Source organism: Mustela nigripes, chromosome 2 (assembly GCF_022355385.1).
Source record: "Mustela nigripes isolate SB6536 chromosome 2, MUSNIG.SB6536, whole genome shotgun sequence".
NCBI lineage: Eukaryota > Metazoa > Chordata > Mammalia > Carnivora > Mustelidae > Mustela > Mustela nigripes.
The window spans coordinates 172,608,472-172,628,301 of record NC_081558.1 but is presented as its reverse complement, the minus strand read 5'-3'; the positions used below and the strand labels follow the sequence as shown (position 1 = coordinate 172,628,301).

General features: G+C 40.6%; 1 protein-coding gene across 1 annotated transcript in view; it reads right to left on the bottom strand.

The window, feature by feature from the left end:
- The window catches only part of DCBLD2 (discoidin, CUB and LCCL domain containing 2), a 99,930-nt gene extending 87,750 nt beyond the window's left edge, over window positions 1-12,180 (bottom strand). Inside the window, exon 1 of the mRNA XM_059392103.1 lies at window positions 11,524-12,180. Coding sequence (XP_059248086.1) covers window positions 11,524-11,728 — 205 coding nt within the window. The 5' untranslated portion in view covers window positions 11,729-12,180. The remainder of the gene's footprint in view (window positions 1-11,523) is intronic.
- Between the last annotated feature and the right edge of the window lie 7,650 nt (window positions 12,181-19,830).

The window sequence follows — 19,830 nt, the reverse complement described above, 5'->3', positions numbered from 1 at the left end:
GCAGAGAATAATCTCAATCTTTTGGTATTGGTTGAGACCTGATTTGTGATCAAGTATATGGTCTAGTCTGGAGAAAGCTCCATGTGTGCTCAAGAAGCATGAGTATTCTCTTGTTTTAGGGTAGAATGTTCTGTATCTATCTATGAGGTCCACTTGGTCCAGTGTGTCAAAGTCCTTGTTTCTTTGCTGATTTTCTGCTTAGATGATCTGTCTATTACCGAGAGTGGAGTGTTGAGGTCTCCTACGATTAATGTATTATCAATATGTCCCTTTATTTTGGTTAACAGTTGGCTTATGTAGTTGGCTGCTCCCATGTTGGAGGCATAGACATGAACAATTCTTAGATCTTCTTGATGGACAGAGCCTTTAAGAATGATATAGTGCCCTTCTGTATCTCTAACTACAGTCTTTAGCTCAAAATATAATTTGTCTAATATGAGAATTGCTACCCCAGGTTTCTTTTGAGGTCTGTTGGCATGAAAGTTGGTTCTCTAACCCTTCACTTTTAGTCTGGATGTATCTTTACGTTCAAAATGAGTCTCATATAGATAGTATATGGATAGGTCTTGTCTTTTTGTCCAATTTGCAACCCTGTGCCCATTTTATGGTAACATTTAAGCCATTCACATTGAGAGTGATTATTGAATAATATATTATTGTCATGTTGCCTGTGAAGCCCTTGTTTCTATAGATGTTCTCTTTAAATTTCTATTCTCTATCACTCTTGGCATCTTTGTTTTTGTAGAACCCTCCTTCATATTTCTTGCAGGGCCAGCTTAGTCACAAATTCTTTCAGTTTCTGCCAGTCATGGAAGCTCTTTCCCTCTCCCTCCATGAACATGGACAGCCTTGCTGGATAGAGTATTCTTGGCTGCATGTTCTTCTCATTTAGTACCCTGAATATGTCTTAACTAGCCCTTTCTGGCTTGCCAGGTCTCTGTGGACAGATATGATGTAAATCTGATGTTCTTCCATATGTATGTAAGGACTCTCCTGCCCCTAACTGCCCTTAAGATGGTTTCCTTGGTTCTAAGTTTTGTGAGTTTTACTACTACATGCCAGGGTATTGGTCTGGTCTCCTTGATCTTGGAAGGAGTCCTCTCTGCCTCTAGGATACAAATGCCTGTTTCATTTCCCAGACTAGGGACATCCTCAGCTAAGATCCGCTCAAATATATCTTCTAGATGCCTCTCTTTCTCCACCCACTCAGGGATCCCAATAATTCTGACACTGGAAGGTTTCATGGCATCATTTATTTCTCTAATGCTGTTTTCATGGATTTTAAGCTGGCTGTTCCAGGCCTCCTCCTGTTCTTCTTTTCTATCAGTTTGTCACCTAGATCACTAACTCAATCTTCTGCCTCATTTACCCAGCTGTTAAAGTATCTAGGTTAGATTGGATCTCATTGACAGAACGTTTAAGTTCTGCCAAATCAGCTCTCATTTCTGCCTTTAGAGAATCTATGTTGTCATTACTGGTTTTCTTTATCCTAGCTATTGTCTGCATAACTGTTACCCTGAAGTCTAGTCCCAACATCTTGCTTATATCCATATCCATTAGTTTTGTGGCCAAGATCACAATCTCTGAATCTTCCCTGTGTTGGGGGTTCCTCCTCTTAGTCATCCTGTTGAGCGGTGGTTGAGGGAATGTATGGAGTCTAAGTTATTGACCACAACCCAAGCAAGATGCACGTGTTTTATAGGGACCTTAGGGTTGTCGGCCCCTTGTTCTTCCAGCCTGTCTTCTGGGGGAGGGACTGCCACATTGTTACTCAGGCAACTCTGTTTGGGCAGAGTTGCCCTTCCCCCTTGGGGGGGGATGGGCTGAGTGAAAACCGGTTTTTTGGAGCTTTTGTTCTCTGGTGACTTTTCCTGGCAACTTTCCAAGTCTCTTCCAAGAGTCAGAACAGAAGTGACCACATCCAAACCTCTGACTCAGAACAGAGACTGTAGTCTGTTCTTCAGTGAGCTCTCCAGACAACACAGTCTCGTTTCTGTCTGTACTTCTAAAAACTGCAGTCCTGGGTTGTACGTCCCACAACAGCACTCTCAGCCCTCACTTCCAGGTCCAGGTACATCTCTACCCTTTGTGATTTTTAAACCGCCAGCCATCCCCGGTTCACATGCAGGGCCCTAAAGTCCTTTCCCCACCGCTACCGATCTGTGAGTCTGCATCCAGTCCCCAGTGGGGGAGGCTTTTGCCTTCCAGCATTGCAAGATCCTGGAGGCTCCCTCCCCCTTCTGTTTATCTCCTGATATCTGACTGCAGAATCACAGCATCCCCCTTCATACCTTGAAACCAATCACCAGAGATATTCTATTTGTAGAGATCCAGCTATATCTTCTTACATCACAGGCTGCTTTCATGGGTGTTCAGAATGGTCTGGTACCTATTCAGCTCAATTCGGGGACCAGCTGAAATAGGGTTCCCTACTCTTCCACCATCTTTGCAACTTCCTGCAACTATCTTTGCACTAACTGCAACTTCTCCAGCATCTTTGTGGACTTATCTTCTTAATACAGACTGCTGTTTTTCAGGTCTTCCCCCACTCTGTATTTTACCAGGGATATCTCCCTACTCTGACTTCAGTTAACATGACGTCTCCACCCTTCTCCTAATTCTCAAACCTGTCATCTGCTTACACATTAACCACCTCCGTTCATACTACATACTCATTCAACAAAAATTTACTGATTACCCAAACAGATTTGATTCTAGCTCTCCAACATTCTAAAAAGAGAGGTGAGTTCTATATTTAAAAACAGTTAAGAATGTTAAGGAGCTATCCTTGCCTAATATTTAAATCCAAGTGTGTCCGATTCCAAAGTATCTGTTTTTTCACAGTCCACCAAAGTTTGAAATAGTGAAGACAAACAAAGTGCTCAGGTTTTTCAGAGTAAACACAAGCCAAAGCCAAAAAAGCAAAAATCTGACAATTTAAATGATACTTTCAGTAGAGCAGAGACCAGGCTGCAAGGAAATCAGCATTTAACAAGTATTCGCTGTACTCCTGACACCAAGAAAAGGTACAGCACGGATGTAGTATACTCATTAGAAAGTTCATCACTAAAAAAAAGCAGAGATATAAGGTACCTAGAAAGCAAACAGCTGAGAAGAAAGATGCACACGAGTCAGTGGTAGTTTGAGCATGACCCCAGGTATGGAGTAAAAAACACCATTCAAATTTAAATTATACTAAAACACAACTTGCATTCCCTGATTAAGCAGTGTTCTGGACAAGTGGAAGATATGATTTCAGGAAGAAGGAAGAGAAGCAGAAGGCAGTTCTACTGTGCTGGGATGGGAAGCAGGGCAGGAGTACAGTTCTACAAAGTAGGACAGTCACACTGTTCCTGCTGAGCAGTAAGCCCCACCAGAGATTTGATTAGTAGTCCTTCACTTTGTAGATCTAGTCACAAAGGTCGCATGGCCTTCTCCAGTAACTTTAAGCTACCCAGAATCAGAGAAGACAGAGGGGACTGGCATGTGGACATTTGGGATCAGTTAAGGACAATGGAAGAGCAAAGAGATGAGGGACCTGTAAGGCTGGGATGCGAAAGTGAACGTAGAGATAGACAAATGGACTGGATGAAGGCAGAGGAACCTAAGGATGATGCTTTACTAATTCTTCAGGTACAAACTCCTGTGTGCCCGTCAGTGGAAAGTCCTCCAGAATCTTGTTCCCACTGATCTTTCCAGCCTTCATTTTTCATTCGCTTCCTTAGAGACCAAATTATTGAAACACCTGAACACTCTCCAGGAACTGGAGCTGTCAAAGAAAAAGGAGGCAGGCAACTACTAGAGCCAAAACTGGGGAACGCTGGTAATGCCAGAGGTGGCCATTAAATCAGAGTCTGAAAGACAGGGCAAAGGAGTGCACCCAATTTGCTGACAATGACTTAGACTGCTACTGCTCTTAAAGACGACCTATCTGACAAGATGGGCACAAACAGTGTTTCCTCAGAAGAAACCATGGCTATGTGCAGAGGTCTAGAGCAAGGACTCCTCTCACCAAAGCAGCAAAGAAGTCTACCTCCCAGACAGAGAGGAGCTGGAAAACACTAAGCAGAGTGTTAGGCCTTGAGCAAGTAGGTAGTAAGTAAGGTTCAACAGGGGGCTCTACTCTCAGAAGACTGAGAGGTGCAGGCTCGGACTGCTAACTGTGGGGAGATGACAACCGACAACAGCATGAAGGGTGTGTAGACACCTAGAGACTAACATCAAATCATGTAGCTGGAGCAGCAACTTCACTCCAGAAATGTGTTCTTAATGCATATTTTTTGAACGACATACATCATGCTAAGTATTAGAAATAAGAAAATCAGTCTAAGTGATTTTTCTGCCAGGACAAATACATATATCCAGTGTGATTACTGAATGAGAAGTAACTGAAAAGCCCTGTCTGGAAATGAGTGTATGGTGATGGTTAAAGAACTGTTTTCCAGGATAATACCCAAGAAGGGTTCTGAAGGAAGATTAGAAGTTTACCACGCAAAGAAAGAAAGACCCCCTTTTCTTTAGGTAGAGAAAACAGCATATATAAAGAAGTCGGCATAGGGAACAAGGCAAAAAAACAAAAACAAAAAACCATGAAAGTATACTTTAGAACAGTAAAAAGTAGCTCAGGGGCACCTGGGTAGCTCAGTCATTAGGCGTCTGCCTTCGGCTCGGGTCATGATCTCGGGGTCCTGGGATCGAGCCCCATATTGGGCTCCCTGCTCAGCGGGAAGCCTGTTTCTCCCTCTCCCACTCCCCCAGCTTGTGTTCCCTCTCTCCCGGTGTCTTTCTCTGTCAAATAAATAAATAAAATCTTAAAAAAAAAAAAAAGTAGCTCAGTCTTACACATAAACTACAGGTAAAAGTTGAGGGATGCTGGTATGAAATTAAGACAAGGAGGAAGGGAGAGACCAGAATGCAGGCAGAAAAAAATCACATTTATAATATGCAAAGGAGTTTGGATTGTATCATACAGGTCATCAAGAGGCTGCCAGCCACACTGCTCCAGGAAGGCAGGACCCCCATGCTTAAGAACCATGGCCAGCAGCAACCAACCAGCCAATATCTGCCCCCAATTATTAGGCAGGAGCATGCTAGGCATGGGGCTCAAGATGGAAGCAGGAAACCAGGACCACGGGCTTAGAGTCTTGCTGCTACTCATTACAAGAGGACAGGCTTTTGCACTCCCAGGCTTTCCTGACTTCTTTCTGTTCTGATGCTGTGCTCTTCCTTCTCAAATATCTGTCTTCCCTGTGGACTACAAACCTATCAATCCTTTAAAGCTCACTCAGTTAAAACACTTTATCAGCAACAACTTTTTCTTTTTTAAAAGATTTTATTTATTTATTTGACAGACAGATTACAAGTAGACAGAGAGGCAGGCAGAGAGAGGGGAAGGGAAGCAGGCTCCCCGCTGAGCAGAGAGCCCGATGCGGGGCTCGATCCCAGGACCCTGGGATCATGACCCAAGCCAAAGGCAGAGGCTTTAACCCACAGAACCACCCAGGCGCCTCATCAGCAAGCACTTTATCTCCTACTTCCTATGAGCTCTTTTTTCCTTCAAACCCACAGCAACAGGCAACTTCCCTTGCTTATTTTTCTATATAATTCAACTTACAGATCAATATTTCCCCAACTAGACTGTAGGTTCCCTATAAACAATTACAATGTTTCACTCTTCTCTAAATGTCTCAGAACTGTACTGACATATGTGCACACATGCCTGGAGGCTCAGAGTTGGTACTACTTCATGCTGCAATTTCTTAATGAGAGGATGATAAAGAGTACCAGCATCTTTTCTTTGATCAACCACAATCTAGTTTTGACTGCACACTTGCATGCAACCAGCTCAACAAAAGCCTTGCAAGAAACTTGGCCCATTCTCAGAAAGCAGCTGAGGGAGCTTGCACCTTGGGGGCTCTTCCCCATAATTCAAGTAGCTAATCAACATTTTTCTTCCAAGTACATATCCTTCAGAGTGCAGGCTGATCTAGAAGATAATGTTTTAGCATACTTTTAAGATTACCCCATTAGCCCATCTGTTTCAGTGGAAACTGACACTCATTAAATACTAGTTTATTTGATTATCTGTATTTTCTGTCCTTGTGGATTATACTGACTTAATCTACATAATGATTTTGGAAATTAGTATTACATAGGTTTCTAAGCTAATATTTTGAACTGAAATACCTTTTTAAAGATCCCACCCTCAATGAAGAATTTAATCAAATGGACTAAGAAAATACTGCAGCAGCAATTCCAAACAATACAGTAATTACTTCATAATGTCTTGTGATGAATTTTTACATTTAGAATTTTTTTGCTGTATTTTTAAGTATGCTTGTGTGTCAAAAATTAGGTCACACAATTAATTTCAACACAATATGTCTACAGAACATAACACAACATGATTTCAGAACATATTACAACCATGCAAGATTATTATGTAGATGAATATGGAATAGGAAGAAACATAAAAATCATAAATTGATAGATCGGAGGTAGAACTGTGGGGGTATGGGTAATCAGCAATTAAGTTTTTGGTTTTGAACAACTATAATTATCTGTACAATATTTAAAAAATAAAGTGGCAAGGCCGTGGTAAGGTTGTAAACTGAATCCATAAGCCACAGAAGAAAAACTGTCAAGCTGTCTCACTTCTTATTTCAACAACCACACTTCACTATCTCTATGAAGCTTTTCCTAATCCCAATAATTTTATGTCATCATTCTACATCCATCCAACTAATGAAGAAGTTCAAATAGAAACTATTTGCATGTATTCAATTAATGTGCAATATTACCACCTGAACTTTCACATCCTAGGTTCATTTTGTAAAGTATAATCCTAAACCTAAAACTACTTCTATGTACATGTAATCTTTCCACGTCATACTATAATCTCATAATTTCTTTTTGGAAATTAATTCATTTGTCATTTTCATAGCAGCACTGATACTTTCACTTACACAGATTTCATGATCTTAAGGTTTTTCTGTTTTGTTTTATTTTTATGTTAGTCTTCTAGAATGAAGCTCAGATGTTTAGATAGAATTATTAACCATCTCCAGTGGGAAATCGTATTTCCTCTTTGCTTGTAACATACGGAAAGCTACCTAAAATGATGAACCAAAATTTTACAATTAATTTTTCACTTTTAAGTTTGAAAAATGTGGATTTTAAATCTAGTCATTAGCACACGCAGAATTTATGTTATATATCTAATTCTCACTGGGCAACATTAGTTAGAAATATAGCAGAAAAAGGATGCTTTAATTTTTGCCTCTGAACAAAACTACATGTAAGAGGCCTAATGTTTTATCAAACCAAGAAAAGACAACTGAAAATTCTAAATTAACCTAAAGTTGATATTAGAAATAATTAAAAATATTTATTACTGAGGGAGATGTGTTCATTTCTGACAATTCACAAATATTGTTGAAAAACTATTTATCTGCATCACAAACAAATAAAGCCATTACTTGACAGAAAAGAATTTTCCCCCACACATTAATTTGGACCTCATTGTGAAATTGAACAATTAAGAATGAACTTGGGGCACCTGGGTGGCTCAGTGGGTTAGGTCTCTGCCTTCGGCTCAGGTCATGATCTCAGGGTGCTGGGATCGAGTCCCGCATCAGGCTCCCTGCTCAGCGGTGAGCCTGCTTCCCTTCCTCTCTCTCTCTGCCTACTTGTGATCTCTGTCTGTCAAATAAATAAATAAAATCTTAAAAAAAAAAAAAAAGAATGAAATTGTCTTGTTTCATAAGATGAGTAAATAAAAATCAATACCTTCGCAAATAGTTCGTATTACTAGGCAAAAACAAGTCAGTTTTAATAAATCGTAAAAATTCCCTGCTATGTTACCACATTCAAATAATCTAACCCAGAAAGTAGTGGCAAAGCCCTCCAGAACATGAACTAGGAAGCTGAGCTCCTGAGATGAAGGGACACAAATTTCTAGTCAAAATGTAAATCAGGGACACAAAAACATTCATAGACTTTCAACTTCCTATTAAATACATTTATTACAGTAGCAAAGATGCAATTAGCATGATAAATTTGACCAATTTAAGTTTTTCAGATGTGTTACAGAAAAAAAATGCTTTCAACAATAAAAAGATTTTGAAGATGAACTCAACATCAAATTTAGACCTTAAGGGGCTCCTGGGTGGCTCAGTGGGTTAAACCTCTGCCTTTGGGTCAGGTCATGATCCCAGGACCCTGGGATCAGGCCTCAGAGCCTCAAAGCCTCACATCAGGTTCTCTGCTCAGCAGGGAGCCTGCTTCCCCCCACTCTCTGCCTGCCTCTCTGCCTACTTGTGATCTTTCTCTCACTCTGTCAAATAAATAAATAAAAATATTTTTTAAAAAATTAGAACTTAAAAATACAATGGAAGCTGTATCTAAAACACCATCATCATACAATTAAATGTGAGGAAATATAATCTATAAGTAAATGAAATAATATTGTTTAAAATACATCTCAGTTGTAAAAGGCTGACAAATTTTCAGACCAACGATAAATTTTATTCTGAGCCAAATGAAAAGAGAAATCACTGTCAGCAGAAAATCTGCTCAGGAATAGCTATGTATATAGCACTACAGCTGACTCTTGAACAAGGCAGGGGTTAAGGGTGCTGACCTCCCCGTGCATAGTCAAAAATCCATCTGTAACATTGTACTCTCTCCAGGAACTTACTGCTGACCAGAAAACTGACCAGCCTTACATGTAAGTCAATTGACACATATTCTGTACATTACTGGTATTATATACTGTATTCTTACAATAATACCTAATTTTTTCAGTATTTTAAAAATATTTCTAGGCTATGCAGTTCCTCTGAGTTTTTTCCAATTTCAAATTGTAAATCACCGAAAAATCTTCTAATATGTTTATTATCAGAAAAAAAATTGGCAGCTATCTGTGCACTTCAAACCTGTGTTGTACAAGGGTCAACTGGAACTGGAATGAGAGTAACATCTGCTACTTTACAATGATGTCTGAAAGATTTTTTAAAATTCCCGAGGTATGGTTCTCTACAACACACATATTAAATGCACTTCTACCTAGACTGGCTAAAGAAAGGAAAACCTAAATATCACAAAACATTTTTTCCACAGCTTATATTTTGACTGTATGTGAACTGCAGAAAATTTGGAAAAGCAAACAGGAATTACCTACAACTCTACCACCAAAAGGCTACTACTATTACTTCTTTTCAGTCTTCTTCCTAAGATTTCTTATAGAGTAAAAAGTACAGTTTGTCACTTAACACTACAATATGTAGACATTTCCATTATTAAAAATTCTGTAGGTGTTTTAAAACACTGCTTCTCATTTTGAAATTAGACTTCTTTTCAGCTTATGTGAGGGAATACAATGGACTCCAAATCATGTCTGTTAGATTGTTAAGACTGGTTTAAATGCAATTCCACTACAGACTGCATCAGGGTCCTTTGGGTAAAAAAAAAAGTTATTTTTAAAAATTAGGGAATTAAAATCTCAAAACTCCTGAGTTTCCAGTAATATATACCCGACTTGTTCTTCTTTATCAACTTCATAAACTCAAAATTAATAATGATAATCAATTAAAGCTATATTATGCTTTTCCATTTACAAAACTCCTATGTATTATTATTTCATCTTTGTTAGGCTACAAAATAGGTATTTATTCTCATATCACTGATGAAGAAAACAGAGGTACAAAGAAATTAAATAACTTCACAAAATTTACCCAATCAAAAGAACTAGAAATCAGAGGTCTTTTAAATAACCACCAGCATTTCTATTTGTGTTAATCTACAGTTTATATAAGACATCACTGTGAAAGAGGACCATTACTTGTTAAAAAGGCTGTGCTAAAAACTGAAATTACACCTTGGAAGAAAATAAGGGAATGTTGCATGTTAATTAGGCCTGGTTCATGAAGTTCTGAAGCTTAAGGCAACTGTCTCATGTGGGGAGACATAAACTGATTCTATACTGTTCAAAGATTTTTTTTTAAAAAACGATATAAACACTCTCAGTCTAGAAATAAGCAAAACAGAGTATTTTGCTTATGTAGTTACATTCCTTTCTGTATCAACGTACCTTGTATTTTTTGTGTCTCGGTTCCCTTATGTTTGAAACGGGATAACACTATCTTGGATGGGTGTGGTGAGGGTTAACCAACTTAATATATCACTTAGAACTGTGCTTGCCACAAAATAAGTCCCAATTAATGCTGACTGTAGGTAAGCCTTCTTGTTTTTTGTTTCTCCTACTAGGAGGAAAATACAAGCATAGACTCTAAAACTTCAGTGGGGGGAAGATTATCACACCTCAATTTATTAAGTGCTGATGCTTAAGAATTTAAGAAGATAATCTAACTAAAAATATGAAAGTTAAGCATCTGAATTTTAAGTTACACAATGTAGAAATGTGCCTAGAGCTAAAAGAGGTCAGTTCAGCAAATATATTTTTCTTTATTGCTACATTATACTTCCACATGCCTGTCAAAGTTTCAGCATCTTCATAATGACAGGCCTATGGCCATGATTCTACACTTCTCTGAAAACCATATGAGCAACTTTTCACGGGGACTTAAACATGGAGATCAACTTAAAATAAAAATCTTCCCAGCAATAAGCAACAGTCCAACCCATATCCTTCTTACTGCAATAAAGAAGGAAATGCAACGGAAAAATGTGTTCAATAACTGATGCCAAACTGATTCAAAAATTGTGGTTCGCTGCCTGAAAATAGTACTAAAGGGTGGGGGAGGAATCAGCCTTGCATTCTCTTTCCATTATGATGATTATTCAATAAACAGTTTTGCTCAGTTCTGAAATAGGTATTTCAAGGACTGTGGGTGGAAAAAAAGTTTTGTCACTTTCTGGAAGGGCTTACCCTTTTAACTCCGAATGCTCCATCTGGAAACAGCACGTGCCTTGGGTCAGACTGAGTGTCTGACCCAGGAAATCCAGATCACCAACAGGAATAACAGTAAGGTAATCATAAAGGGCATGTCCTGAATTCCAGACTCGAAGCTAACCAGAATCAATTCGCTTTTGAACCTGAGCAGTTTTCACAAAAGATGATAATTATCTCCACCTGCTTTTAATTGGTTTAAGATGCTACTTAATTACCTTGCCTTGCTACTCTGTCCATCAGTGTAACCTAACTTTAGGGGTCACACTTCCAAAACTTCTCTTTTTCCGCCCGACGATTTTCCCCAGAAAAATCCAATACCAAAACGGAGGCCTTCATAGCAGGGTCTCGCTTCTCTCTTTTCGGAAAAACCAAAGGCCTTGACAAAAAGTAAAGCCGCGCCAACTTGAGGGACAACAGGCAGAGCCCACCTTTGCAAATGAACCCAGCGAGTGCTCGGCCAGGTCTGGCCAGGCACCAAAGCTCACCGCACCCGCCCCAGTGCATCTGCAGATTCGGCGCCCCACCGGGAGACCCGGCATCCCGGAGGCTCCCCCAGCGCCCCCGCCGCCCCTGGGACTCCGCGCGCTGCGCACTCCCCGCGGACCACTCACCTTGCTGGGCTCCGGTGTCCTCGAGCAGCAGGACCAGGATAAGTAGGAGCAGGAGGAATAGAGGCATGGGGAAGGAGGAGGAGTTGCAGAGGGGAGGGAGAGGGCGGGAGAGGGGGAGCGCGGCCCGGGCGGGGGTGGCGGCCGCGGCCCGGACTCGGAGACCGTGAGAGCTGCGCCCGGCTCTCAGCACAGCCCGGCTCCCCATCGCGGTGGCCCGCAGTCCGCCTGCATAGTGCGGACGCCCCGGGCGAGGCGGCGGCGGTTCGGACTGGAGAGCCTGAGGCAGCGCGCGCTGCGCCCCGCGCCGGGACCCTCTCTGCCCCTCGCTCCGCTTTCGCCTCCTCCTCTTTAGTTCCTTCCCTCCGTTCCCTGCCCCGAGACCCCAGACCAGAGCGCAGGGTAAGAGAGGAAAGGAAGGGGGGTAGTCGAGCCGCGGAGGAGCTGAGGGGGACGCGCCTCCCGCACCGCGTTCCTCTACCCGACCCGGGCTCTCGCAGCACACGCCCGGGGCTCCGGCTAGCTGGCAGGCAGGCCAGCCGCCCGCTCCCTCGCGCTCCCTCGGGCGCGCACTGACCACGCCTCTTCTACCCGCCACGGCCAATCCGCAGTTGGCTCCGGTCCGTCTCCCTCCGCGCCTCCCAATCAACACGCTCTCTCCTCTGTCGGCCCGTTAGCTCCCGGCCCACTCCTTGAGCTCAACCGCCCCTCATCTCTCTCCTCCAATCCCCTGCAGCCTTAGCGAGGCGTCCCACCCGCCTCCCCCAATCCGGGTTCCGCCCCCAAGCTCGGGCCCCCGGCAGCCCCGCCCCGCCCGCGCGCCTGTTATTGTTGGGACCGCAGCCCAAGCTGATCTCGCCGAGGCCGCCGCTTGCTCTGGTCAATGACTTCCGGGACTTCCCCCATCCCTCTCTCCCGGCTTCTCAGGCCCAGCTTTTTCATTGCTCCTCCCCTGCCGCGCATCAGGCCACTGGAAGGGGTGGGAAACCAGGATCCTGGATGGCTTTAGCTGGGAGCTGAGGCTAAGACACATTTTACCAAAAAATAGAGCGTGTGTTTTGTTTTTTTTTTTTTAATTAAAACTACAGCCAGTTGTTGCAGCAACTCCACTTTAAAATTAAAAAATACAGTGTTCGATATAAAAGAATATGTATTTCTTGTTTTCTATGCCTTTTACTCGATTTACTATATTCGGGGCGGGACAAAAAAAAAGCATATAACAAAATCCCTGCCCCAAAAGCAGTTTAAACCTAACATCCTAACATTCATTCAGCCATTCTACCAAGAGGTGTTGACCACCTGCTATCTGTTAGCAAAACTTATGCTGAGACTTGGGGGATTTACAGCCATAATACAGAAATCTTTCCAGGATCTAGTATTGGTACAGAGAGGGAAATACATCATGAAAGTCAGAATGCAACAAATTCGATGGAGTCTGTAAATGTAGTGACAAAAACAACTGGTTTTGGGAAAGGGGAATCCACAGGACTAGGCAGTGATTGGTTTTAGGAGAAAGGTGCCATCCTGGATTTTTTTAATATGGGCCCCCAAGAAAAGGATGGTGTCATTAACAACTACAGAAAACTGGAAAGTTGTGTCAGGTTGTGAAGGCAAGTGAATTAATTTTGGACATGCTGAATTTGAGACGCTCACTCAGGTCTAACACAGATGCAGGAGATGTTATAGGTATAACACAGATGCTAGTTCAGTCCCTATTCTCTCTCCACTTCTGAGCATTGTCACTCTACTGAGTTGCAAAAACAATGACAAATTGCTCTGTGATGATGAAAATCTCCTTGTGGGACCATAGGCCAATGTGATGTGCATTCATTTCTAGGACAATGCCTGGATAGAGCAGAATTGTAGTTTACGTTACCTTTCTCATTCTCTGCATGCTGCTTTAGCCAACTTAGTCATCTTCCTTACCTCTGGGGCTTGGGTGCGTTTGCGGGTTAACATCCAGAGAGGCAACGGGAACAATACTTGTCCAGGATCCATGTGACTCAGAAGGCTGGGTAAGTAGGAGCTGGGGATTCTAATCAGGATCCAAAGTGGTTAGGTCTGGAGGAAGCCACCATCATAGGAGTTAGAGGCTCCCAGAAGCAGTTAGAAGCTCCCAGAAGGCAAGCTCAGGTCCCAGCTCCTTCCTACAGGGCTTCAAACAGATATGGATTTTGGAGCTTCCCTTGGGGACAAGCTCGACAGAGAAAACACAAATCGAGCAGTGTCTTCATTGCACACCAGTTTTCTGACATGTGCTAGGACTGGCAGCAGCTATAGTAATCTCCATTCATTGGTAAATGAATTAATGCTTTGGATGAAGGCTGTGGGGAGGACTAGGGCTTCAAGAAAGGAACACATGGGATGGTTATATATGAAATATTAGGAAATTAAAATGTGTCATTTTTTTTTAAAGATTTTATTTATTTATTTGACAGAGAGAGATCACAAGCAGGCAGAGAGGCCGGCAGAGAGAGAGAGGAGGAAGCAGGCTCCCTGCCGAGCAGAGAGCCCGATGCGGGACTCGATCCCAGGACCCTGAGATCATGACCTGAGCCGAAGGCAGCGGCTTAACCCACTGAGCCACCCAGGCACCCCAAAATGTGTCATGTTTGGGTGTATTTATGTTTGTACCATGTTAGGAAATTTAAAAATAAATATAGAGTCTTTTAAAAAACATTTTAATTAATTTATTTATTTATCAGAGAGAGCGAGAGCAGAAGCAGGGGGAATAGCTGGCAGAGGGAGAACCAAGCTCCCTGCAGAACAAGAAGCCCAACATGGGACTTGATCCCTGGGCCCTGGGATCATGACATGACCCAAAGGCAGACACTTAACAAACTGAGCCACCCAGGCATCCCTAAATATAGTCTTATCCTAAATTTTAATTCACCATATCTTGTTTCCCTTTTTGTCTTCTCTCTCTTGTTCTCTTTCTTTCTTTATTCCTATCTTTCTTTCTCTTTCTTTTCTTTCTTTCTCTTTCTTTCTTTCTTTCTCTTTCTTCTCTTAATTGATAATTAATGGAGGGATAGAGAACATGGAATTGATCTATAGAGTAAATGAAAATATGTACAGAATGGTCACAGCCTACTATTTCTGCTTCCAAATGAATCCCAGTTCAGCCACTGCTTAGGAAATGATAATGGAGGGAAGGAACACAGGGACTGGTGTCTTTGCTTCTGTTCATACAGAAACATCTGGGTTTTAATGGTATGATACAATAAGAATCATTGGCACCATCATTGCTATTAAATGTCTGTTAGGCATTAATAAAACAGAAAAGACTCATTTAATATGGCATTTATACTGGAAACCTTGGGATGATGGTATGTAATGAATCACTGGTGGGCTTTATCAGTGAGAGTGTATTTTTGGCAGGGTAACAGAAAGAGGAAGCAAATGAGAATTCACTTTTGTGATCTTCCAGTGGGATAGGAGAGAGAAGAATGTGGCAGTTCTGGGGAAATATTTTAAACTTCAAAGACCAGAGCCCTCAGATCTGGTTACTCTTCCCCCAGGAGCATTTTCTTTGTCCTGTTGACTGTTTGGACAAATGTTTGTAACCAAGATTGTTGCTAAATGTCTGAATTCTGCTGAGAAGACATTCTTCGTTTTTGTCAATAGAAGCGGTTTTGATACATTTTTTTTCTTTTTATCTTGTACCTTCTTTCAGTTAGTCATTTCATTCAAACCTAACTCTCAGGTTTATTATTCACATCTTCTTAACTTTGGAAAACTATTTAGGTAGTACAGCAAATTTAAGACAGAAGTGTTAGGAACCTAATTTATTATAGAAGATATTTAATTTCTGTTAGTGGATAATGGTTAAATACTTTTTTCTTGGCATAGTTCAGCAACATGATGGACTTAGATTATTTGCCCTTTGCCTTTTTCTCCACTACAATCATCCCTCTCTTTCTACTCCTCACCCCCACCAATACCCCTTTGGTTTTTCTAGTAACATAAACACTTAACCAACGCATTCTCTTGCAGCTGAGAACAAGGCTTCAGCTTGGTATTTTGTCTCTAAGGGAGGCAGCCAAAGATTTTAGTAAAATCATGTGACAACTGCCCTCCAGAACATCAACATCATGCTTAGGAATGAAAGAATTAAATTATTCGTGAATGGTAACAGAAAACTGAAAATGAATAGGGAACATGCTAGAGGATCTGAGATCATATGATTTAGGTGTGCAGTAGCTGCCTGCCGCCCCTGCTGGATGCCCATATTCTTTCCTGCGGGACCTTTGCTGGCAACACAGTCGAAAATTAAATACACAGAGCTGAAATGCTATTTGGCTTCTGAAAAGTTGTTTCACGAGCTCATGCAAATAGCTGTGGACCAGACTCCTGTATCCACCTTCCATTTGAAAGTGCTCTATGACTTCCAACAAGGCTCCTAACCTCTCTATGCCGCAAATGCCTTTTTTATGAACTTCATGATGGGCTCAAAGTTTGACAATTCTCCCAAATTTTCACTATCCATTACTTGTTTTCATCTCATTTCTAAGTCCTCAATTCCAAAATAGCTATGTAATGTATGAGGGAGAGGAAACACCAGCTGATGACCACAGAATTCTTCCCTAGGAGAGCATTGTCTGTGCTGACCAGGAGGGAAGGGTGCACTTATTCGGAAAATAACCCTCGTGCCCCCTAACCCTGGCCCAGTGAGCCCTTTATGAACTGGGGCTGGTTGAAGAACCTCAGTTCTATTCAGTGAAAGAAGCAAATAGGACCTGGGAGTGGAGAGGGTAAACTTATCAGGATGGAGATGAGAAAACTCAGAGGACATAAAGCTGGCTGGAAGCTGGAGCTCAGGAGATGTGGAAAACAGTAAAAATTTTCCAGTAGTTAGAATGCAAAGATGCTTTGAAAGGTAGATATAACTAATGAAAAATTGTTAGATGTTTGCTATATGTGCTATATTGTTACATCTCCCACCATCCCCCACAACCTAGACTTTCTCCCAAACTCTCCCTTAAATTTACCACAGTTTAAGCCTTGATTGTCATTAAGGAGAGCATGTGAGGTGCTGAGCACCGGGTGTTAAACGCAACTGATGAATTATTGAACACTACATCTGAAAGTAATGATGTACTATATCTTGGCTAATTGAAGTTTTTTTAAAAAGTCTTGATTAGATGAAACTCTGGGGAAGGGGGTCTTACAAGTGAAGAGGGGACAATCAGGTTGGTGTCCAACATATTGATTCTTCATGGGAGAGGGCAGTGTCCTCAGGAGGTGAAATGAAAGCAGAGATAAAGAGATCAGGAATAATAGGAGATTCCTAGAACCAGAGGTTTTGAGAAGCTTAAACCTTCCCACTACTCACCATCCTCTTAACAAGAGGCTTTCAGGGGTGCTGAAACAGGGGTGGCTCAGTGGGTTAAAGCCTCTGCCTTCAGCTCGGGTCATGATCTCAGGGTCCTGGGATTGAGCCCTGCATCAGGCTCTCTGCTCGGCAGGGAGCCTGCTTCCTCCTCCCTCTCTTTGCCTCTCTGCCTACTTCTGATCTCTGTCTGTCAAATAAATAAATAAAATCTTAAAAAAAAAAAAACACAAGAGGCTTTCATTCCTAGATAGGTCAGGATATTTGAACAATTTTTGTCGTTTTCCTATTTGTTTTTAAGTTTTTATTTGAAGTCAATGTAATACAAGCATGGTATCAGTTTCAGGTGCACAATATAGAGATTCAATGATTCTATATATCACCCAGTGCTCATCACGAGTGTTCTCTTTAATCCCCATCATCTATTTCAGCCATCTCCCCCTCCACCATCTTTGAACAATTTTGTCAAATATAAAAGGAGCCCATGACTGACCATAGCAAGCGAGAGGATTTAAAATCATCCAGACAGCTGACATTTAGACAGAAAGGACACAAGGACAAGCAAATAATAGTACAACAATTCTACTTTTTATTTTCTAAGAACCAAGAGAAGGGAAATAGAAATTGGGATTTTTTTTTAAACGCAGGCAACTATTCTTTTGAATCCTTCTATTAAATTTTAATTTAGATCCTTTAAATTTAATAATTTGATAAAATAGAAACTAATAGTTTAAATAATAGCAAGACTTTGGAAATACAATGTTTAAAAGGAATACCTAAGGTTTTTGAAACCAATAAGTATATCATCTTCTTTATATCACATTCACAGCCTAGTTGTTGGACTGATTTTTTAACACAATAAGGTATAAATGAGATGCAGAATATATTCTACATTTTCCTTTAAATAGATCTTTTTATTGTGGGCATTCTATTAACCATGATTTTAAAATGGCAAACTATGGACTAAAAGGAAATAATATGTTGTTCAGATAAACCTTACCTTCCCTGAGCATCTGCATTAGTAATCGGGCTTTAATGCCAATGTAAGTAATACTTTACAATTGACTGATATGTATGATCATTTGTTCATCGTTAACATATCACACGAAAGTAAAAATACCAGATATTTTTCTAAAGGATTCATTGCAGACCAAGATAACTCCTGGAAGGGAAACAAAGGAGAATGCAATTTCCCTGAACTTGTTAATTAAAACAAACAAACAAACAAACAAAAACAAAAAAATCTTGAAGGATTGTATATGTCTGGGGCTCATAGAATTTTGAATAAATAAGACTTTTCTCATCACGTATCTGGCATGATTTACTGGTTATCCCTTTAAATCAATACTTGGTTCCCATTTGTAGACCTGAAGAATGTGCCTTCGCTTTTGATGCATGTAGTCAGTGTATTTGATACTACTGACGTCGAAAGAGAGAGCTGGCCTTGGTAAAAGACACATATTACTGAGTCACAAGTAGTCCTGCAGCAATGAAAATTTATGGATTTCCTACTTACTTAGTACTCATTTGGAAGACCCCCAGAGAGTCACAGCTTCATCTCATCACACAATATAACTATTTGTTTAGCTGTTTGATTTGAAACAGTAAAAGTGGTTTTATTTCCGAAAAATCAATGACCAGACATAAAGTAACTCAGGATTCACTTTAGTCTTTTTGTCATTCACTATTATTCTCATATTGATAAATAATATTGAGAAAGTACTTCATTATTACAACTGAAATGTATCCACTCACTCTAGATGCCATTAGAAAGCCACATACGTATGGAATTAATCGAATCACCTGCAAAATAATGTCCCAGAAAACCAGAAAACCATGCTGAATCAGCACCCAGATTTTATTTTAATAATAACTGCAACAGTGTGTATAATTAGATTGAAATTCTCTCCAAACTCAGACATTCATGCGTACTTATGGCAGCCATCCATTTAAAGAAATTATAGTTAGACACGGCCCAGAATGAATTTTTAAACACCATCTGTGCCCTAATGGAAAACAAAATGAAACAAATGAGCCATGTTTGAAGATAGGTTAAAATATTATACTCAAATCCCATCTGTAATCACATATTCTCCCCTGCAAGTTACTTCCCAGCATTTATGTCTATATATTTGGCATGTAGAGACTTTGTTTTCTATATCCACTTTTTCCTGGTCCTGGAATCATTTTCATAAAAGTGTGTTTTATTTCATTCTATCATATGAAATAATGCTCATCTTTATTTTCCCAAACTAAATGAACACAAGAGGAAGTTAACATTCACGAAAAATAGAGTGACTAGCTTCTAAACATTTTTCTTTAAAAGTTGTTCCTTCCCGCATCGGGCTCTCTGCTAGACGGGCAGCCTGCTTCCTCCTCCCTCTCTCTCTCACTCTCTCTCTGCTTGCCTCTCTGCCTACTTGTGATCTGTCTCTGTCAAATAAATAAAATCTTAAAAAAAAAAAAAAGTTGTTCCTATAGACTTGATGTAGCTAATGAATGTTAAGAAAACTGCATATAAGAGAAGACAATACAAAAACTGTATTTAGAAGAGAATCTGAAGATATTTTGAGAATGTAAAATGTCTTTTCAAAAAAATGCAAAGAAGCTCAGAATTCTAACTCTTACCCACAGAATATTAATTTTTCCCCATCAGGTTTCCAAATTGACTTGAAAACAAGAATGATGCCTTAATTTTATGCTTTATGGAATGAAATGAGCTACTCTGTTGAAACGAAAACCTGCAGAATCACCTGGTGCAACTTTCCAAGTTTGGAGAGCCTCTTTTGGAAACCTGCGGCCTCCTTTCAGTAATGATAGGGAAAATTTTGAGAATTGGGTTAGAAGATTTAATTCTGACAGCCACACTGTGTGAGTTCATTAGGGTTTTTGGCTTTTTCAGATTTATATTTAAAAATCATTATGTGTCTATTTCCACCAAACTTGTGTCCATCCTAAGCTGTATATCTTCCCTATTC